Source organism: Phyllopteryx taeniolatus, unplaced genomic scaffold (assembly GCF_024500385.1).
Source record: "Phyllopteryx taeniolatus isolate TA_2022b unplaced genomic scaffold, UOR_Ptae_1.2 contig_28, whole genome shotgun sequence".
In the NCBI taxonomy this organism is placed as follows: Eukaryota; Metazoa; Chordata; class Actinopteri; order Syngnathiformes; family Syngnathidae; genus Phyllopteryx; species Phyllopteryx taeniolatus.
Genome location: NW_026903206.1, coordinates 364,750 through 386,420, shown reverse-complemented (window position 1 = coordinate 386,420; position 21,671 = coordinate 364,750). Strand labels below are relative to the sequence as shown.

Sequence of the window (21,671 nt, the reverse complement as noted above, 5' to 3'; positions counted from 1 at the left end):
AGCTTTATGGAAGAGGTTTCCATGGCCGAGCAGCTGCATCCAAGCCATACACCACCAAGTGCAATGGAAAGCGTCGGATGCAGTATTGGAAAGCACACCGCCACTGGAGTCTAGAGCAGTGCAGACGCATTCTCTGGTGTGACGAATCATGCTTCTCCATCTGGTAATCTGATGGACGAGTCTAGGTTTTGTGGTTGCCAATAGAACTTGTCTGACTGAATTGTGCCAAGTGTAAAATTTGGTGGTGGTGGGGGGGGGGGGGGGGGGGGATTATGGTGTGGAGTTGTTTTTCAAGCCCCTTAGTTCCAGATTTTGGACAATTCCATGCTCCCAACTTTGTGGGAACAATTTGGAGCTGGCCCCTTCCTTTTCCAACATGACTGTGCACCAGTGCACAAAGCAAGATCCATAAAGACATGGATGACAGAGTCTGGTGTGGATGAACTTGACTGGCCTGCACAGAGTCATGACTTCAACCCGATAGAACACATTTGAGATGAATTAGAGCGCAGAGCCAGGCCTTCTCGTCCAACATCAGTGTGTGACCTCACAAATGCGCTTCTGGAAGATTGGCAAAAAATACAAATCCTATAAACACACACCTAAACCTTGGGGACAGCCTTCCCAGAAGAGTTATAGCTGCAATGGGTGGATCGATGTCATATTGAACCCTATGGATTAGGAATAGGATGTCACTTAAATTCATATGTGAGTCAAGGCAGGTGAACTAATACTTTTGGCAATATAGTGTACATCGCACAGAGGTCGGCCTTAGGAATGCATGTCGGCTGGCAGTTGCTGTACGTCTGACAAGCATTGGCCGAAGCGTGTATTTTCCAGCTTCATTTAACGTCTCATCAAGATCTGTTTGCATCATTTCGGCTCGCTAATTACTGGTCTCGTCTCACGGCAGAAGCATGGTCAGTTATCATTTGAATTAAATTGGCAGCAAATGACAATGTCATAACAGGTAATGACGTTACCGTATTTACCCGACCATAAGGCGCACTTAGTCTTAAATTTTCTCCAAAATGGATGGGGCGCCTTATAATGCGGCGCGCCTTATGTGTGCACCGAGTTCGAACATCAATATTGTTGTGTGATGAGTGCTCCGCTTGCCTTTTTTTTTGTTGTTGTAATTTTTGTTTTTATTTTGGTTAGAGCGTCTGCCTCACAGTTCTGAGGTCCGGGGTTCAATTCCCGGCCCCGCCTGTGTGGAGTTTGCATGTTCTCCCCGTGCCCGCGTGGGTTTTCTCCGGGCACTCCGGTTTCCTCCCACATTCCAAAAACATGCATGGTAGGTTAATTGACAACTCTACATTGACTGTAGGCGTGAATAGTTGTTTGTTTGTATGTGCCCTGCGATTGGCTGGCAACCAGCTCAGGGTGTACCCCGCCTCCTGCCCGATGATAGCTGGGATAGGCTCCAGCACACTCGCGACTCTAGTGAGGAGAAGCGGCTCAGAAAATGGATGGATGGATATTTATTTATTTTTATTAAGTATTTCCTGCCGACACGCTGCTTACACAGAGAAGCGGACGTGGCTGAGGACAGGGGAAGGATCCGTGAAGTAGGACGGTAAAGCCATACCCCCAGTAGGTATATAGCGGCGGGCTTGACTGACTGACGGAGAATTTCCGGGGTGTGCATTGTGCAAAACAACATCGGTTTGGCTAAGGACCCCCGAAAATGTCACCTACGAAGAGACACGCTTACGAAGCACAGTTTAAACTGCAAGCTGTCAGTTATGCGGAGGAACATGGGAATCGAGCAGCCGCTAGAGAATTTGGTTGAAGGCGAGGAAGGCAAGGCAAAAACATGGAGGACCCAAGTGCAAGGAAGCAGGGAGGCAACGCAGTAGTGCAGGAGTATATAAAAAAATTATATTTAATTCCAAAAACAAAGGAAAACAAGGATCATGGAAAAGTCTAAATGCTAAATTAACAAAGTACAAAATCTAAACACAAAGTTTAAACCCAAACCAAGAAACAAGACATGACTGGTGAAATAACTGAACAACACAACTGGCAACTATGACATGGCACAGACAGACAATGACATACGGCAAAGACATGTGACAACGACAGTGAACCGACGAGAACTGAAAGAAACCAGGGAACTAAATACAAACAAATTGACGAGACAACGAGGAACACCTGGACAAGACGAGTGGCTAGAGAGAGCTCATTGGTCGACACAAAGTAGACGAGAACAGGTGGACACAACAAGCTAATGAGCACACGACAAACATGGAACACAGGAAAACATTGAACAAAACTAAACCCAACCCAACCCAAACCAAAACACAGACCATGACAGTACCCCCCCCCCTCTAAAGGAACGGATCCCAGACGTTCCCCAAACAACAACCAAAAAGTCATCAACCCAGGGTGGGCGGAAGGGGGCCTGGAGGAGGGTACAGAGTCCACCCCTCAGGTCAGTCTGGTGGCCATCCAGGCCACCCGAGGTGAGGTGCTTGGCTGAGCGGTTCAGGAGGTCGTCCAGGACGCCAAGCACCAGGGTCTTTACAGGGCCATTCAGGCGGACGGCCACGGTGCCGAACCCAATGGTAATGCAGGGGCCAGGCAAATAGGGTCGGGTGGCGGCCGCTGGATGAACGCCGCCGGAGCAGGGTCGGGTGGCGGCCGCTGGACGAACGCCGCCGGAGCAAGGATGGGTGGCGGCCGCTGGACGAGCGCCGCCGGAGCAAGGACGGGTGGGAGCCGCTGGACGAGCGCCGCCGGAGCAAGGACGGGTGGCGGCCGCTGGACGAGCGCCGCCGGAGCAGGGTCAGGTGGCGGCCGCTGGACGAGCGCCGCCGGAGCAGGGTCAGGTGGCGGCCGCTGGACGAGCGCCGCCGGAGCAAGGACGGGTGGCGGCCGCTGGACGAGCGCCGCCGGCGCAAGGACGGGTGGCGGCCGCTGAATGAGCGCCGCCGGAGCAAGGACGGGTGGCGGCCGCTGCATGAGCGCCGCCGGAGCAAGGACGGGTGGCGGCCGCTGGACGAGCGCCGACGAAGCAAGGACGGGTGGCGGCCGCTGGACGAGCGCCGCCGGAGCGGGGTCAGGTGGCGGCCGCTGGACGAGCGCCGCCGGAGCGGGGTCAGGTGGCGGCCGCTGGACGAGCGCCGCCGGAGCGTGGTCGGGTGGCGCCCGCTGGAAGAGCGCCGCCGGAGCAAGGACGGGTGGCGGCCGCTGGACGAGCGCCGCCGGAGCAAAGACGGGTGGCGGCCACTGGACGAGCGCCGCTGGAGCAAGGATGGGTGGCGGCCGCTGGACGAGCGCCGCCGGAGCGGGAGCCTGGCGCAGCTGCCGAGGAACCGGAACGGGAGCCTGCCGCAGCTGCCGAGGAGCCGGAACGGGAGCCTGGCGCAGCTGCCGAGGAGCCGGAACGGGAGCTGCAGTCGCTTCCTCAGCCTGCCGCCATTGAGGTTTGTGAGTAGAGGGTACGGGAGTGGAAGAGTGCACAAGGTCTCGGGAAGCTGAACTAGGAAAAATGGCTGGTACTGAACATGGCTTGGGGGCAGGTTTGGATAGACGTGACTTAATTGGAGCCGTGGAACAACGTGTGGGAACAGGTGAAAAATCAAGTGACTTGTGAACAGGGGGGAAAAAACGAGGGGGCAAAATTTGACCTTTACTTGGACGCCTCCGTTGGCCACCACGCGGCGGTCCCGGGTAGATGGCCAAACGGGTGCGCAAGAAAAGGTCAGAGGGAAAGGATTTGGACTCACTGGGGTTGGAAACGGGGAAACGTGACAAAAACTGACAAGGACGGGATAAACTAGGGAACGAACCAGAAAAATCTAAATCTGTGTCAGAGTCAGAATCAGACAGGAGGTTAACTAAATCGGGGCCATCTTCACAATCAGAAAAATCAGAATCTAAAGAAACGTGGATGTAAAATAGTCGGGCACGGTGAATAACTAGGACAAGTGGGGGGACCCGAGGAAAAGGACAGAAAAGACTGAACGATAGAGCTTACTGGAGGAGGGTAGGTATGGATGGCAGGCTGAGGACGGTGGGAGGCAGTTTGGTGGCGTCCAGGGTGACGCCATGTTCTTCCCGCTGGGTCCTGTTCTGGTCGGTTCATTCTGTCACGTACGTGGTTAGGGCGAAGGCGAGGAACGCAAGGCAAGAACATGGTGGACCCAATTGCAGGGAAGCAGGGAGGCAAGGCAGGAGTGCGGGAATCTCAAAATAATAATATTTAATCACAATGATTAAAACAACTGGTGACTAAACAACTGGCGACTAAACAACTGGCGACTATGACATGGCAAGACGTGTGACAACGACAGTGAACCGACCAGAACTGAAAGAAACCAGGGAACTAAATACAAACAAATTGACGAGACAACGAGGAACACCTGGACAAGACGAGTGGCTAGAGAAAGCTGATTGGTCGACACAAAGTAGACGAGAACAGGTGGACACAACAACCTAATGAGCACACGACAAACATGGAACACAGGAAAACATTGAACAAAACTAAACACAACCCAAACCAAAACACAGACCATGACATCAAGAAGACGAAGCTGAGTTTCCGCGGAAAAAAAAAGAAAAAGAAAACGCACAAACAAGGCGAGGTGGCCCGAGTTGGAAGACCAACTCGAGCAATGGATTAATGAGCAGCGGGGAGAAGGGTCTCTACAGTCACCATTCGACTGAGTGCAATAATTCGGGGCTTGCCATCATTCCGGGAGGCTTGATGAACCGCTGGATATCCGTGTAAACAGGGCCTGTAAACAGGGCGTAAATTTATATGGACTTTGATATGATGCTCAATACTGTACTTTGAGTTGACATGTGTTTGCTCCATCTCTCATATGCTATGTATTTACATTTTACCTTTATTTACCCAGGTAAGGCATTTAAGAACAGGTTCTCATTTGCAATGCCGGAATGGCTGCTATGAAGACCAAGCTGGAGTGCCAAAATTAAACAAATAAATACATAATAAAATACATTGTGTCATGCATATAATTATTTCAGCATTTATTTGATTATTTCAATATTTTTTATTTAAATTTTTTTTCAACAACAAAATAAAAGAAAATACATATACACCAAACTGTTCAATGTGGTATGGTATATGGTTACCTTAAAACAGCCTTATACAATGCTTGTCTGTGTGCTGTGCCTGCGTGCATGTGTGTCCGTCTTTGCGTGCGTGTCGTTGTGTGGGTGTGTGTATTTGGCTTGGAGCTACTGTCGCCTTGGGTGTGCATGGCAACGGTTGTCTGGGTGTTTTGCGCAAGTTTGAACCCACATAATTTGTTTGACCTGAACAAAGGAAGAAGTGCGGTTGAGTTTGAGAGCAGCGTCTCATCATTGAATTTACATAAATTGAGACATTTATGTTGTAACTTTCGCTGGATAATGTTTGCTGTTACATATTGAATCAAGGTATTTTGTGTTTTGATTGATATGTTTAAAAGTTTTATCGACGTAGTTTCACCGAGGCGGCACGGTTGATGACTGGTTAGCGCGTCAGCCTCACAGTTCTGAGGACCCGGGTTCAATCCCCGGTCCCGCCTGTGTGGAGTTTGCATGTTCTCCCCGTGCCTGCGTGGGTTTTCTCCGGGCACTCCCGTTTCCTCCCACATCCCAAAAACATGCATTAATTGGAGACTCTAAATTGTCCGTAGGTGTGAATGTGAGTGCGAATGGTTGTTTGTTTGAATGTGCCCTGCGATTGGCTGGCAACCAGTTCAGGGTGTACCCCGCCTCCTGCCCGATGATAGCTGGGATAGGCTCCAGCACGCCCGCGACCCTAGTGAGGAGAAGCGGCTCAGAAAATGGATGGATGGATGGATGGATGTTTAAAAGTTTTATCGACGTAGTTTCACCGAGGCGGCACGGTTGATGACTGGTTAGAGCGTCAGCCTCACAGTTCTGAGGAACGGGGTTCAATCCCCGGCCCCGCCTGTGTGGAGTTTGCATGTTCTCCCCGTGCCTGCGTGGCTTTTCTCCGGGCACTCCGGTTTCCTCCCACATCCCATAAACATGCATGAATTGGAGACTCTAAATTGCCGTAGGCGGGCATGTGAGTGCGAATGGTTGTTTGTTTCTATGTGCCCTGCGATTGGCTGGCAACCAGTTCAGGGTTAACCCCGCCGCTTGCCCGCGACCCTAGTGAGGAGAAGCGGCTCAGAAATTGGATGGATGGATAGTTTCACCGAATCACTGTTCTGTATGAGGGACCGACGGCCATATACTGTATAGAATGTTGTTTTCCTCACAATAGCGCCGATCAAATACCTCTTCAACATCGCATACAATATTGATACTGAGTGTCTTATTTATTTTGCTGCCACCAGGAATTTAAGTGCTTCAAGTTGCTTTGTTTAAATTAATGTTAAACTTTTAATCAAATTCATATGTTCTCCTTTTCAGATGTTTGCCAGGGACGTGTGGAAGGAGGAGGAAATGGTGCAGATGATTTAAAAAATAAGACTGTCATCCATGTCTTTATGGCTCTTGCTTTGTGTTGAAAGAGGAAGGGGCCAGCTCCTAACTGTTCCCACAAAGTTGGGAGCATGGAATTGTCCAAAATCTTCTGGTATGCTGAAGCATTCAGAGTTCCTTCCACTGGAACTAAGGAACCATTTGCACAATGGTCACTGCACCAGACTATTGTTCTATTAGTCATTTCAAACTGCTCTAAATTGCTAGAGGACTTGGCTTCATTTGCACAATTGTCAAAAGAAATGTTTAACAAATATCGGCATTACCACATTACTGGTAACCTTTTATTGCTCAGTGACTGTGTTTTTATGTTTTTATCTCTCAAAAGTATTCACTGTCAATTGACTGCCTGTTGTTGTACTAGAGCGGCTCCAACTACCAGAGACAAATTCCTTGTGTGTTATTGACATACTTGGCAAATAAAGATGATTCTGATTCTGATTTACAAAAACTTGAAAAATATCTGAAAAAACTATTATCCTTGACTTCTGATTTCAAAATGATTTATCCATCTATTTGTTGTGTAAGTATATGTAATATCCATCCATCCTTCCATCCATTTTCTGAGCCGCTTCTCCTCACTAGGGTTGCGGGCGTGCTGGAGCCTATCCCAGCTATCATCGGGCAGGAGGCGCGGTACACCCTGAACTGGTTGCCACCCAATCGCAGGGCACATACAAACAAACAACCATTCGCACTCACATTCACACCTACGGGCAATTTAGAGTGTTCAATTATATGTAATATGATGAGTCAAATATTTGTTTTCACAGTCATAACGGCCCTCTGAGGGAAACTGTAACTACAATGTGGCCCATGACAAAAATTTGTTCGACACCCCTGCCTGTAAATGAATATGTTCATGATTGAAAACAGAAAAATGGTACTGTATTGTATTCATTAGAATTTTTTGTTGATGGGATGGGTATGATGGAATATGTTTACATATGTTTTTTAACTGCTTTTATATGTGGCATCAGAAAGAATAGATACTATATTTGTAACAATGGATCGCCAATTTCACAAACTCAAAATCCAATCACCGTAATATCTTGCTTTACAGAAGCGAGTTGAGAGACTGAGTTTAGAGTAATCACATAGTGTGATAGACTTTTCTGCGACGTGACCCCAGCTCCATGTTTTGACATGCGCCACGAGACATCTGCAGAAGCTCTGACTCTTTACCCCCGATCAACAGATTGGTGTCTGCCATAACTGCAGACACGTGACAAACCTTATGGACACCTTGATCTTGAAAAAGCGAGTTTAACACCGAGCTAGACTAAATGTGGAATGACATCCGGACAGCTGAACCTTCGTGACCCTGGAGAGAACAGACAATTCCTCCAAGGTTGCTTATCGCCAATATATAATGTGGAAAATTCCTAAGGACATTATATTGGATTTAGACAAAGCAGATAGAAAAATTATGCACCTACTGGAGGAACCACATTTCATATTTTCAAAATGGATGGATGGATGCATGGATGGATGGATGTTCCAGTACAAGTGTGCATGGTCTATTACTTTCTATTTTTAGATCCATTTGCGCTTTATTTTTTATTTACTCTGAGAAATGTCTGCACATTTACCTATACCATTTTAGAATTGTGAAATAGTCATAAATAAAGAACTGAAAATTAATATCCTTCACAATTACAACTCAGAAATCAAAGTGTTACATTTCATATCTTTCCAGTTTAAAAATATCAGTGCCTTATGATGCTTGTTCATTGATTATATATTTAAAACAAAATCATTAAACAAGTTAAAAGTATTTAAACATTTTATTTACAGATTATATACATGGTTTAATTCAAGGTTTGTCCAGAGATTTGACTTCTTGTTGTACGTTTTTCTATAACAGGAATAAGACAAGACATAAGATGGGAGGAGAGATAATGTTCCTTGAAAGTATTCTGAATTTCATGTGTTGGGAAGAGTGAGGCTACAGGGAGAAGAGATAGCTAGGGTGGAGGACTTTAAATACTCGGGGTCAACCGTCCAGAGAAATGGTGAGTATGGTAAGGAAGTGACGAAACGGGTCCAAGCAGGTTGGAAAGAGTGGAGGAAGGTATCAAGTGTGTTATGTGACAGAAGAGTCTCTGCTAGAATGAAGGGCAAAGTATATAAAACAGTGTTGAGGCCAGCCATGATGTACGGATTATAGACAGTGGCGCTGAAGAGACAACAGGAAGCAGAGCTGGAGGTGGCGGAAATTAAGATGTTGAGGTTAGCTCTAGGAGTCACCAGGTTGGATAAAATTAGAAATGAGCTCATCAGAGGGACAGCCAACGTTAGATGTTTTGGAGACAAAGTTAGAGAGAGCAGACTTCGAGACTTTGGAGACGTCCAGAGGAGAGATAATGAGTATATTGGTAGAAGGATGATGAGGATGGAGCTGCCAGGCAGGAGAGCTAGAGGAAGACCTAAGAGAAGGATGATGGATGTCGTGAGGGAAGACATGAGGGCAGTTGGTGTTCGAGAGGATGATGCAGGAGATAGGCTTACATGGAAAAGGATGACAAGCTGAAAAGCATGACGCGCTGTGGCGACCCCTTACGGGACAAGCCGAAAGGAACAGAAGAAGTGTCATCTGTGAAAAATTCTCAAGCAACATCTGGGTCACCAAGGAGAACCAATCGATCCCCGTCTCAAGTCATCCAACGTCCAACCAATCAGGTTTTGCTCCACTGGTCATGCGACGCCGACAAGGTAGGACAGGTCGACCATGTCTACAAATGTGCGTGATGGCGCTGCGGTGAGTCTGTTTTCTCTATTTGCCATTTGTCTTTGTAAAGTTCAGTAATAGTTATTACTTGACACGTTTCGCATTAAACCGATTTATTGAACAATAGAGACACTGAACTTTTATTGAGGTTGTGTTCGTGAAAACTGCGTTGGCAAATAGCTAGCGGTAGCTGCGCTAGCAAAGAGCGAGTGTCACATGCTCGGCCCATTAAGAGTTCTATGCTGTGACGTAGGGCCGCTCCGGTAGCTCACCTGCTCGAGGCACTTTTTATCACTCTGGTTTCCTGCGGTGGCCCAGATTCGAGTTCGTTCTTACGCAACAGGGCAAATTTGTTATGTCAAAACGAAAGTGTTTGTACTGAATAATTATTCCCTTCCAAAGGGTTTTATCGTATGTTTGTAGGGTTGAGAGTTAAAGAGAGATTATTATTATTTCGGCATAGTCAAGCATATTTAATAAGCCTGAAAGTGTGTCAGAGAGATAATAATTTTGTTGTATGATTCGAAGATAGCTGGGATAGGCTCCAGCACGCCCGCGACCCTGGTGAGGATAAAGCGGTACAGATAATGGATGGATGGATTTTTTAAAAATGGTGTATAATCTATACAAAGGTGGCATACTTCAGGTGTCCTCATTTTTGGAAATCAGAATATGGTCACCATCATTAAAGTCCAGTAACATTTAGATGTTTAAAACATAATCTTTGTACTGCTGATATGTGATACCGTTCTTAGTTTATCTGTGTTGTTTGTGATGACAGGCCAGTCATGGTGATATTTTGCAATCAGCCCGCCAGTTATTACATTTACTCAGCTCGTCTGGTCAACAGAACGCAGCAAGTGATGGAGTCACAAATCAATATATAAGGTTTAGTATTAAACTTTAATTCATGTACATATGGCTTAATTTACTTATATGTAGATGTATTGATAATTAATATATATTCTTGGATACAACCCTGCAGAGAACACAGACGGACAGAATCAATTCAAATGGAAATGACCAGGTGAAGACAAATGTGTTACTTTAATGCATAATATTAGCCTTTCACTTAAGGCTAATGATAAATTAATTATGAAATGAATTAAAAATCCTAGTAGAATTTGATAAATAATATAATAATGTAATTACAATACAGATGAGGTTATAGTTCAATGTTTTATTTATTTTTGTAATTTCTATAGGTCCTTTCCTGGTATTTTCACCAGGTGCAGAGGGAAGAGGCGCTTTCCTTCAGCGAGTCCCGTTGCTGCCAAGAGGCCAAACCATTGGATGTAACTTTCTATTTGTTGCCAAAGCGATGTGAAAAAAACCCAAAAGAGCAGGGGCAAATAGCCCATTTGCATGCAGGACTGGGCCGTAGGACGGCTCATCGAGATGAAAGCACAACACATGAAGAGGTCCTAAATTCAACTAGGTATTTAGGCCTGTTGTACTATAGGCTGTGAAGTTAAAAGGATTTGCTAGTTTGTCATGCAGCCTCATTGATGCTATTTCTGATTTCATTGACAAGTTTTGACTTTTTTTTTAGTTTTTAGTTTTAGTTTTTGTGGGGAGCGTGTAAGATTACACTTCCATTTTTCCTTCCAGTTATGTGATGGTCTCAAAGTTATATTCCCAAAATTGGAGACATTTACTGGTGGGTCGGTGGCTGCTATACAAATCTTACACATTTTTATGTCTTTTACAATAGGGTACCCTTTTATTGTGTATTCATTGTCCTTGAGTGATGTTATACAGCATACTGTCTTGAAGCTTGAAGGGGGGTCCATACTGTCCAATAAGGATAAACAAAGCGTTCCGGACTTGGCTTTTGCGTGGGACCTCCCTTCCCTGACCGAGAACAACAGGAGGTGGCTTTTTGAGAAATTGTTGATCCATGCTGTGAGTGAAAGTTTTGTTTTGTTTTTAAACCCTGTGAGTGATGTTTTGGTTATAAATGTCAGCTTTAGGAGGAGGAAGTGATACTGTATGAAGAAAAAAAAAAGTCTGACAAAATTAAAATGCTGCACTTTATCCTGATGGTCTTATTGCTATTAACAGGTAATAGGACGCGTCACACGCCAAATTAAGCAGCTCAGACGAGGTCTTAAAGAAACCCCAATGTGGACACTGATGACCCAAAGACCTGACACAGTGGTTTTGCTTTTTCCTAAAGACGTGGCAGGGAATGTCAGTGCTGATGTTAATTGTATTTATTCTGATCCTTTAGTGTTATATTTGTAGTAAATATTATTTGATTCATACATGGTCACCATCTATTACTGTTCGTTTTCAGTCTTGTTTTTTTGTCTTCCTACATACATTACCCACAACTGACATCAGGGGTATCAATCGATTGTTTGACCAAAGAGTATGTAAGAATAAACAATGATAGTTTTTCTAATGCTATTTTTTCAATGCAGGTACTTCTTCAGCAAATCACATGGCCTCGTGCGGATGACAGTGATGATGATGTTTCCACTGAAACCAAATCCTGCACAACAGGCTATTTGCGACAGTTCATAGCTAATGGCAGGTTCGCTTGTCTTAAGGGGTTGGCTAATCTTCGAGTAAACGTAAGATGTCTGTGTCATTTATTCTGATGACTACGTTTCAATCTGCTCCATAGCAACACCAGCTGAATTGGCCAACCTGCTCAAATTCTGGACCGGATGGGAGGTCCTACCACTAAGTCTTTCTGTTGAAGTCATCGAGGGCAGATACCCCACAGCCTCCACCTGTTTTGAGACCTTTGAGGCATTCCGGGGCATTACAAGGATTACATATATTTTCATCATCTTTTATTGTCATGAACATGCATGCATGTACATGAAATTTGTTCTCTGCATTTAACCCATCACAGTGAACACATACACGTTAGTGGAACACACTGGAGCAGGGGGCAGCTGAAGCGCCCGGGGAGCATTTCTGGGTATCAGTGTCTTGTTCAAGGACACCACAGCCATGAGTCTGGGGGATGTTGGCGGGTGGTCCAGTCAGGGTCTTGAACCTAGGTCCCCTACGGTGGCAGGAGATGATCTTAACCATTGGGCCACGGCTGCCCAATGGTTAAGTTTTAAACAAGATGTCCTGACACACCGTATTAAAAGGTGCAGTCTCAGTTACGGGGTCGATTTCTGTATTTAACACATACATAAGGTGCACCGTATTATTGGGCGCATGCATGGTAAAACATACAGTAGCTTAAAACATACGGTAGCATGCATGCACGCTAAAACAATATTTTTAAAAAGGCAAAACTGAGTTCGGTTGTACTCTACGGAAGTATTTAACAATATACTCACATTATTTTTTGATCAATCCTCATCCATAAATCCATCGAAGTCCTCATCTTCTGTATCCAAAATGAACAGCTGGGCAAGTTCTCCATCAAACACGCCAGGTTCCCTCTCGTCATTGTCAGAGTCAGTCTCGTTGCCGTGCAGCTCCTCAGAAATGATGCCGGATTTTACGAGGGCTCGAACAACAGTGCAACCAGACACGTTAGCCCAAGCATCCACAATCCATTCACAAATTGTGGCGTAACTCGCCCGGCGCTGCCTCCTAGTCTTAGTAAAGCTGTGTTCGTCATCTGTCATCCATCACTTCCACGCCGCTCGCAACTTCACTTTGATTTAGATGTTTAAAACATAATCTTTGTACTGCTGATATGTGATACCGTTCTTAGTTTATCTGTGTTGTTTGTGATGACAGGCCAGTAATGGTGATATTTTGCAATCAGCCCGCCAGTTATTACATTTACTCAGCTCGTCTGGTCAACAGAACGCAGCCAGTGATGGAGTCACAAATCAACATATAAGGTTTAGTATTAAACTTTAATTCATGTACATATGGCTTAATTTACTTATATGTAGATGTATTGATAATTAATATATATTCTTGGATACAACCCTGCAGAGAACAGAGATGGACAGAATCAGTTCAAATGGAAATGACCAGGTGAAGACACGTGTTACTTTAATGCATAATATTAGCCTTTCACTTAAGGCAAATGATAAATTAATTATGAAATGAATTAAAAATCCTAGTAGCATCCACAATCCATTCACAAATTGTGGCGGAACTCACCCGGCGCTGCCTCCTAGTCTTAGTAAAGATGTGTTCGTCATCTGTCATCCATTGCTTCCACGCCGCTCGCAACTTCACTTTGAGCGCCCTGTTTACACCGATGCCCAGCGGTTCGTCAAGCCACCCGGAATGATGGCAAGCTCAGAGTTATTGCACTCAGTCGAATGGTGACTGTAGAGATGCTTCTCCTGTTCTTTGCTCATTAATCCATTGCTCGAGTTGGTCTTCCAACTCGGGCCACCTCGCCTTATTTCCGCGTTTTGTTTTTCTTTTTTTTCCGCGGAAACTCAGCTTCGTCTTCTTGACTTGGCGAAGCTCGTTTTCCTGCTTTGTCCACTTTGCGAACCATGGATTTGTTGATCTTGAATTCTCTCACGGCTGCGGTTGCTCGATTCCCATGTTCCTCCGTGTAACTAATAGCTTGCAGTTTAAACTGTGCTTCGTAAGCGTGTCTCTTCGTAGGTGCCATTTTCGGGGGTCCTTAGTCCAACTCGGGCCACCTCGCCTTGCTTCCCCGTTTTGTTTTTCTTTTTTTTTCCCACAGAAACTCAGCTTCGTCTTCTTGACTTGGCGAAGCTCGTTTTCCTGCTCCCTCCACTCGCGAACCATGAATTTGTTGATCTTGAATTCTCTCGCGGCTGCTCGATTCCCATGTTCCTCCGCGTAACTAATAGCTTGTGCTTCGTAAGCGTGTCTCTTCGTAAGTGCCATTTTCGGGGTCCTGAGCCAAACCGATGCACATACTGGAACTATATACCTACTGGGGGCTTGTCTTTAGCGTCCTCTGTCATGCGCACCCTTCCCCCTTTACATCCTCAGTCACGTCCTCTATATAAGCAGCGTGTCGGCAGGAAATGCTCCCAGTCAGTCAAGCGGAGCGCTCATTAAAGTCACACAACAACATTTACAGATTTTGGAACTCGGTGCACACATAAGGCGCGCCGCAGTATAAGGCGCCCCGTCCATTTTGGAGAAAATTTAAGACTTTTAAGTGCGCCTTATGGTCGTGAAAATATGGTAAATATTGCTGCCAAAGGACTGAGATGCAGCTCATGCGTCAACTGCATCTCTTAAAGATGTCAGTTGTCCATCGGTCAGTGGGCATGCTGTGTGTGGAATGACGATGCGCATGTGGTTATCACAAGGAAGCCCACTGTTACCCCACTCAATGTCAGGAATATCGATGGTCTACAAAGAAATACAGGGAATGTAATACATAACAGCAAGCACAATTTGAAATAGTACTTGTAGCTCCTAATAAAACAGCTAAATATGAACTAAAGGATTCGTTCAAATCATATTTGCATGCACCTCTGCGTTATCTGGTCCTGGAACTGGATAATATGTCCGACCGAGCTCCCACAGCTGATTAGGGGGTCATGTGGCTCTCTGTTCTTAGTGGATGGTTGAAAGTATCCAGGTCATCCTACAAGTGTGGGAGGAACACAAAGTGGCAGCAAAAGAGGTGTGTTTCATTGGTGATGCTGAGGAAGCCCTCTTCTTCAAGGTAATGGAGAACATCATAGTAGATACAGGTCACAGCTGCCCACCGGTCTCTCCATAGTCGCTCAAACCTTCCTCAAATATTTCTTATCCACAATAACTGCACAACACAAAATTATCATTTAAAATATCCAACCTATTTAAAACCATGAATTTTCTTCTTTATTTTGCATTTGTGCATAACCCACTATATTTGGAATTCGACCTTTTTTCATACATAGCGCATGTCATTACCCCTATGCAAGTGTGACAACCTGCTAGCAGTTGTATACTTAAATACTACAGCTACATGTTATCAGTGAGGTGGCAATTTTCTGTTAGCTGCTAGTTTCTATTCTACTGAACAAACCGTTGGTTGTGAACACGCTTCCCGGATATAAAGCTGCTCCTTCCATGCCACGGACTGTAAACGTGCAATATCCACATTTTCAACTCCCTGATCTGCACGTACCCTTAAGGGGTGACAAAACACTTTCAAATATCATATATATATCTAAAATTCATTGCAAATAATTGGTTATAAACAGAACAGTGCCATGACAGCAGTTGAAGCATCTGACTAAAGTTCTAAGAAGTCCAGGTCCAGAGGCATGCGTCCCAGAATATGCTCCAATCGAGAGCGAAGGCTCTCTAAAAGATGATTAAGCAGTTGTTCCTCGGAAAAGAAAACCAAAATAAAAAATGACCAATTGAAAAGAAAATACATGCAGTGGAAAGTGCATTTTGTAATAATAATTTTAAGATACTTGAAAAGTTCAAGCGGCACGGTGGACGACTGGTTAGAGCATCTGCCTCACAGTTCTGAGGAGCGGGGTTCAATCCACGGCCCCACCTGTGTGGAGTTTGCATGTTCTCCCCGTGCCTGCGTGGGTTTTCTCCGGGCACTCGGGTTTCCTCCCACATCCCAAAAACATGCATGGTAGGTTAATTGACAACTCTAAATTGCCCGTAGGTGTGAATGTGAGTGCAAATGGTTGTTTGCGATTGGCTGGCAACCTGTTCAGGGTGTACCCCGCCTCCTGCCCGATGATACCTGGGATAGGCTCCAGCACGCCCGCGACCCTAATGAGGAGAAGCGGCTCAGAAAATGTATGGATGGATGAAAAGTTCACATTTCAATGCCTATTACAAACATTACAGAACGACTCGATAATGTGACAAAGACGATCAGTTAGGAAAAGACGAACCCTGCTGCTACAATTAGATCCTCCCTCGTTCATGTCCTGAGGACATGATTAAGTCTGCTGGACATATCCTATAATTATTAGTAGACTTTACACCAATTTGATCGGCGTGATCGGTATTGGCCGATATTTAGCATTTTATGCTGATCGGCTTTAATGTCATAATACGCCTCTCCGATCAATGGCAGAGTGGGTTCAGTTCCCACTCAGTGACGGTGTGAATGTGAGTGCGAATGGTTGTCCGTGTCTATATGTGCCCTGCGACTGACTTGCGACCAGTTCAGGGTGTAGTCCGCCTTTTGCCCGAAGTCAGCTGGGATAGGCTCCAGCGTCCCGCGACCCTAACCAGGATAAGCAGTGTTGAAAATGGATGGATGGATGTTTCATATGGGCTGCACAGTCAACAAATGGTTTACACATCTGCCTCATATACAGTATCTGAAGTTCAAAGGTCATACAGTATCTCAGGTCCGGTCTTCCTTTGTGTAGTTTGTATGTTCTCCCTGTGCTTTTCTACGTCTTCCTCTCACAATCCAAAAACATGCTTTTTAAGTTAATTTCAGACTTTAAATTGTCCAATGGTGTAAATGTGAGTGAGAATTAGTTTGTGTCTAAGTGCCCTGCACTTGGCTGGAGACCAGTTCAGGGTATAATCTGCCTCTTGCTTAAAGTCAGCTGGAATAGGCTCCAGCTCACCTGCGACCCTAGAGAATATAAGCGGTATAGAAAATGGAGTAATGGATGGTTCATACAGTATGGTTCTCATTATTTTCTAAGGTGTTTTAAAAATCCAATCATGTTTTTTTTTCTGTGCATAAATACAGAATATAATAAAGGGTTCACAAACTTTCCACTCGTATACTAAAAAAGATTGTGCACAAGAAAGGACTAGCCTCTGTTAATGATCGTAAACTTGTGTGTAAGGCTAATGCCTTTGTTTTCTAGCCATCTTGCATCACAGGAATGCAAGCCGGCTCTCAACTCTTATCAGTCATCGGAGTAGTCTGATAGACTTCCTGGCTGTACTCTCTCTCTGAGGTTGCTGTTTGACCCCAGCGAAACTTGGCCCCAGGCTGTATACTACTTGCTGAAAACTCATAATTTTCTCACACCAATCTAATGTTGCAATTCTTAAAGTTAGTAATTTAAGCATATTTCAATATAGTAAAAATGATTAAACACACAATCAAGGAACATTATATTATATGGTATAGGACACAAACAAAGGCATAACGAAAAGTAGCGTGAGATGAATCATGTAAAGTGGTAATAATTATAAATGGAGATTAAGACACGAGCAGTGCAGCAGTTTCTCAGGTTCCATATAAAGTATTACAACTGTCTCTGAAACAAACGTTATCCAACAATAGCAATAACAAGTGCAGTGAAACACACTGGCTAATGGGAATGGAAGATTTGCTTGCAGACTGGCTTCTAAACCAGACCGTTAAAATATACACACTAATCATATTGTTTCTCATTATTGCTATAGAGATGTAGCGGTAAAACAGTGTCAGTCAGGTTCATGTGATTAAAAATATTCTGCAACAATGAAGAAAACGTTTGCATGCTTGCTTGTTCTAGAGTGATGAGAACTTTGCTAGCACTCTGGGCTATGTAACAGCCATGGTAAATGTTTCCACAGAGGCTGTGCTTGAAGTAGAATGAGAGTAATTCCATTGTCAAGTTGTTGAACATTAACCAGGCATGACATGCAAAAGATACTCCGTAAGCCTATTGCCTGTTTAGCAAGCTGGTCCACATTTCTTTGAAATTCTTGATATATTTACTAAATGCACACTGTATATTGAATGCATTTAGTTAATGTAAGAGAGATGGGGCTAGACTTGTTGGGGTGCACTTTCTAGTCTAGTCCAACCTCTACATTCCTATGTGCAAGGATCCATTGTTTTTGTGTGCACAGTAAGTCTCTTTTTGTTCCCAACCTATTGTTGGATCACTCAGATGTGGGAATTGCGATGACTAGTATTTCACAACACAGTTTGCCATGTTAATTTAAGAGACATGAATGATAGGACCTGAGAAAATGCTGCATTGCTACTCCTCATCTTTATTTAGAATTAGAGTACTTTGCTGGTGTGTCAGATTTTCTTGTATATACTGTATCTTTTTGGACCCCATTTCTGCTCATTCTAATTAAACATAATAGCTGAACAATTTCTCAACAATAATGAACTCTTAGCATTCACACTGAATTTCTCAGTGAACTGACATGTAATTAATTGTTATTAATTAATTTTCATTTCAAATCAATTTTGAGTCACTGATAGTGAGTGGATAACTTGCCTGACTTCGGTGTAGGCAGCATGGGTTCAGATCCTGCTCAGTAAATATGAGTAGGATTGGCTTTCGGTTTCTGTATACAACCCCAATTCCAATGAAGTTGGGACGTTGTGTTAAACATAAATAAAAACAGAATACGATGATCTGCAAATCATGTTCAACCTATATTTAATTGAATACACTACAAAGACAAGATATTTAATGTTCAAACTGATAAACTTTATTGTTTTTAGCAAATAATCATTAACTTAACTTTTATGGCAGCAACACGTTCCAAAAAAACTGGGACAGGTGGCAAAAAAGACTGAGAAAGTTGAGGAATACTCATCAAACACCTGTTTGGAACATCCCACAGGTGAACAGGCTAATTGGGAACAGGTGGGTGCCATGATTGGGTATAAAAGGAGCTTCCATGAATTGCTCAGTCATTCACAAGCAAAGATGGGGCGAGGTTCAACTCTTTGTGAACAAGTGCGTGAGAAAATAGTCGAACAGTTTAAAGGACAATATTCCTCAAGGTACAATTGCAAGGAATTTAGGGATTTCATCATCTATGGTCCATAATATCATCAAAAGGTTCAGAGAATCTGGAGAAATCACTGCATGTAAGCGACAAGGCCGAAAACCAACATTGAAAGCCCGTGACCTTCGATCTCTCAGGTGGCACTCCATCAAAAACCAACATCAGTGTGTAAAGGATATCACCACATGGGTGGAGGAACACTTCAAAAAACCAATGTCAGTCAACACAGTTCGGCGCTACATCGGTAAGTGCAACTTGAAACTCTACTATGCAAAGCAAAAGCCATATATCAACAACACCCAGAAACGCTGCCGGCTTCTCTGGGCCCGAGCTCATCTAAGATGGACTGATGCAAAGTGGAAAAGTGTTCCGTGGTCCGACAAGTCCACATTTCAAATTGTTTTGGAAATTGTGGACGTCGTGTCCCCCGGGCCAAAGATGAAAAGAACCATCCGGACGTTTATGGACGTAAATTTCAAAAGCCACCATCTGTGATGGTATGGGGCTGTGTTAGTGCCAATGGCATGGATTACTTACACATCTGTGAAGGCAGCATTAATGCTGAAATGTACATACAGGTTTTGGAGAAACATATGCTGCCATCCAAGCAACGTCTTTTTCATGGACGCCCCTGCTTATTTTAGCAAGACAATGCCAAACCACATTCTGCATGTGTTACAATAGCGTGGCTTCGTAGTAAGAGAGTGCGGGTACTAGACTGGCCTGCCTGCAGTCCAGACCTGTCTCCCATTGAAAACGTGTGGCGCATTATGAAGCGTAAAATACGACAACGGGGACCCCGGACTGTTCAACAGCTGAAGCTGTACATCAAGCAAGAATGGGAAAGAATTCCACCTACAAATCTTCAACAATTAGTGTCCTCAGCTCCCAAATGTTTATTGAATGTTGATAAAGAAAAGGTGATGTAACAGAGTGGTAAACATGACCCTGTCCCAGCTTTTTTGGAACGTGTTGCAGCCATAAAATTCTAAGTTAATGATTATTTGCTAAAAACAATAAAGTTTATCAATTTGAACATTAAATATATAGTCTTTGTACTGTTTTTAATTAAATAGAGGTTGAACATGATTTGCAAATCATTGTATTCTGGTTTTATTTATGTTTAACACAGCCTCGCAACTTCATTGGAATTGGGGTTGTACATTGGACTGCCACTCTGCACGGGGGCTAGGGACCATGAATAGCGAAAATCAGCAGATAGTTGACGGCCATGATAATCTCATTGAAAATATATATATATATTTTTTTTCAAAACCCCGTAATTCTTGAATAAGCAGGGATAAACAGCCAATTAGTGTTTTGGGGTTGGTTCCTCCCCAAAAAAAAAAAAAAAAAAAACCTAAAAGAAAAAAAATAATAATTTGAAAAAAAAATTGGGAAAAAAATTTGAAAATAGATCCACCTGCTTCAGCTGCTGCCTCTGCAACTCCAGATAAGCGGAACAAAGCGGATGTATAAATGGACTGCTTTGTTGCATAGATTATGCAATATTGTTTGACACTGTCAATAAAGACTGCAGAATAGAATCAAACCGAAGCAAATTTTTGCAGTGACAGTTTACAGTGAAATTGTGATTGAAGCGTATTAATTGAATCAAAATTGATAGTTAAGAAGTTATTGTATGAAATTATAAATTTTATTCAATTATACAATGGTAGCACAAATAATAATAATTATAATAAATATATATTATAATGTTTTATATATTGACATAGAAACAATGTCAGTCGAGTCTTTTAACAAAATGCAGTAAACATTTTCAAACATTGGGAGGGAACTTTTTTATTTGTTCTTTCAATTATTAATTATTTACAGACTGTAGATTATTTCACAGAATATTGGTGACACCTTCAGATAACATTTTATTGAACAAGCTATAACTTTTTGCATGTATGAATTTAAAGTGCAACTACTTTGTTTCCATTTTAAATTTGTCGAATAAATTATTCTTATATTATTTTTACTTCACTTGATTACATTTGCACTGTGAGAACATAATCCCACTGGGTTTTATGATTTGTTATCATATTTCTATTTGTGACTTGGCAGACACCAGTCAGATCATTGTAAATCCTTGTGAGGTCAACAATTTGACCTACTGTTATGTAATCTTTTTAAACCTTTAAGGAAATATTTAAGTTGGGACACCGGAAGACCTCTCTGCTGCTGCAGTTATCGAGTGACGTCTGAACAGGATAAGTCTTATTTGGGGATGCCTGAGTTTCGCTGGATGTGTCAGGTAAGGGTGGAGTAAAGTCATTGATGTATAAATAGATTCCACATTGTCGCATTACTTTACAGCAGAGGTGTCAAACACATTTTTGTCGCAGGCCACATTATAGTTACGGTTTCCCTCAGAGGGCCGTTATGACTGTGAAACCATACAAATCTTTAATCATCCAGCCATCCATCATTTCATCATTTATTTATTTTTTGTCCTGTTCGGCTGTAACATCCTAACAGCCGAATCACCTCATCATATTATTACACCCGAAATTTATAAAATGGTTTTGCAATCAGCAATCAAGGGTAATAGGTTTTTCAACTATTGTTCATATTTGGTAACACAAAAATGCTTGCAATATCTCAATGTGATTTACGAAATATAACAATTTGAAATCTGTGTTACAGATTTTAACAAGAATCATGGAAGTTGACACACATGATTTGCCTTCGAGGGCCACATAAAATCATGTGGCGGCCGGATCTGGCTCCTGGGCCTTGAGTTTGACACCAGTGCTTCACGGGAACGTCGTCGCCGTATTGAATGCCTCAGTTGCAGCTTGGAGGTGTAGCAATCGTGTTCAGATATCATAGTGCATTGATTCTCAAAGTGCGG

At 43.5% G+C, this 21,671-nt stretch overlaps 1 protein-coding gene across 1 annotated transcript in view; it reads left to right on the top strand.

Moving 5' to 3' along the window:
* Positions 1-6,754, top strand: part of alg14 (ALG14 UDP-N-acetylglucosaminyltransferase subunit) — a 94,441-nt gene extending 87,687 nt beyond the window's left edge. Inside the window, exon 4 of the mRNA XM_061765195.1 lies at positions 6,403-6,754. Within this exon, the coding sequence (XP_061621179.1) occupies positions 6,403-6,453 (51 nt within the window). The 3' untranslated portion in view covers positions 6,454-6,754. The remainder of the gene's footprint in view (positions 1-6,402) is intronic.
* The last annotated feature ends 14,917 nt before the right edge of the window (positions 6,755-21,671 follow it).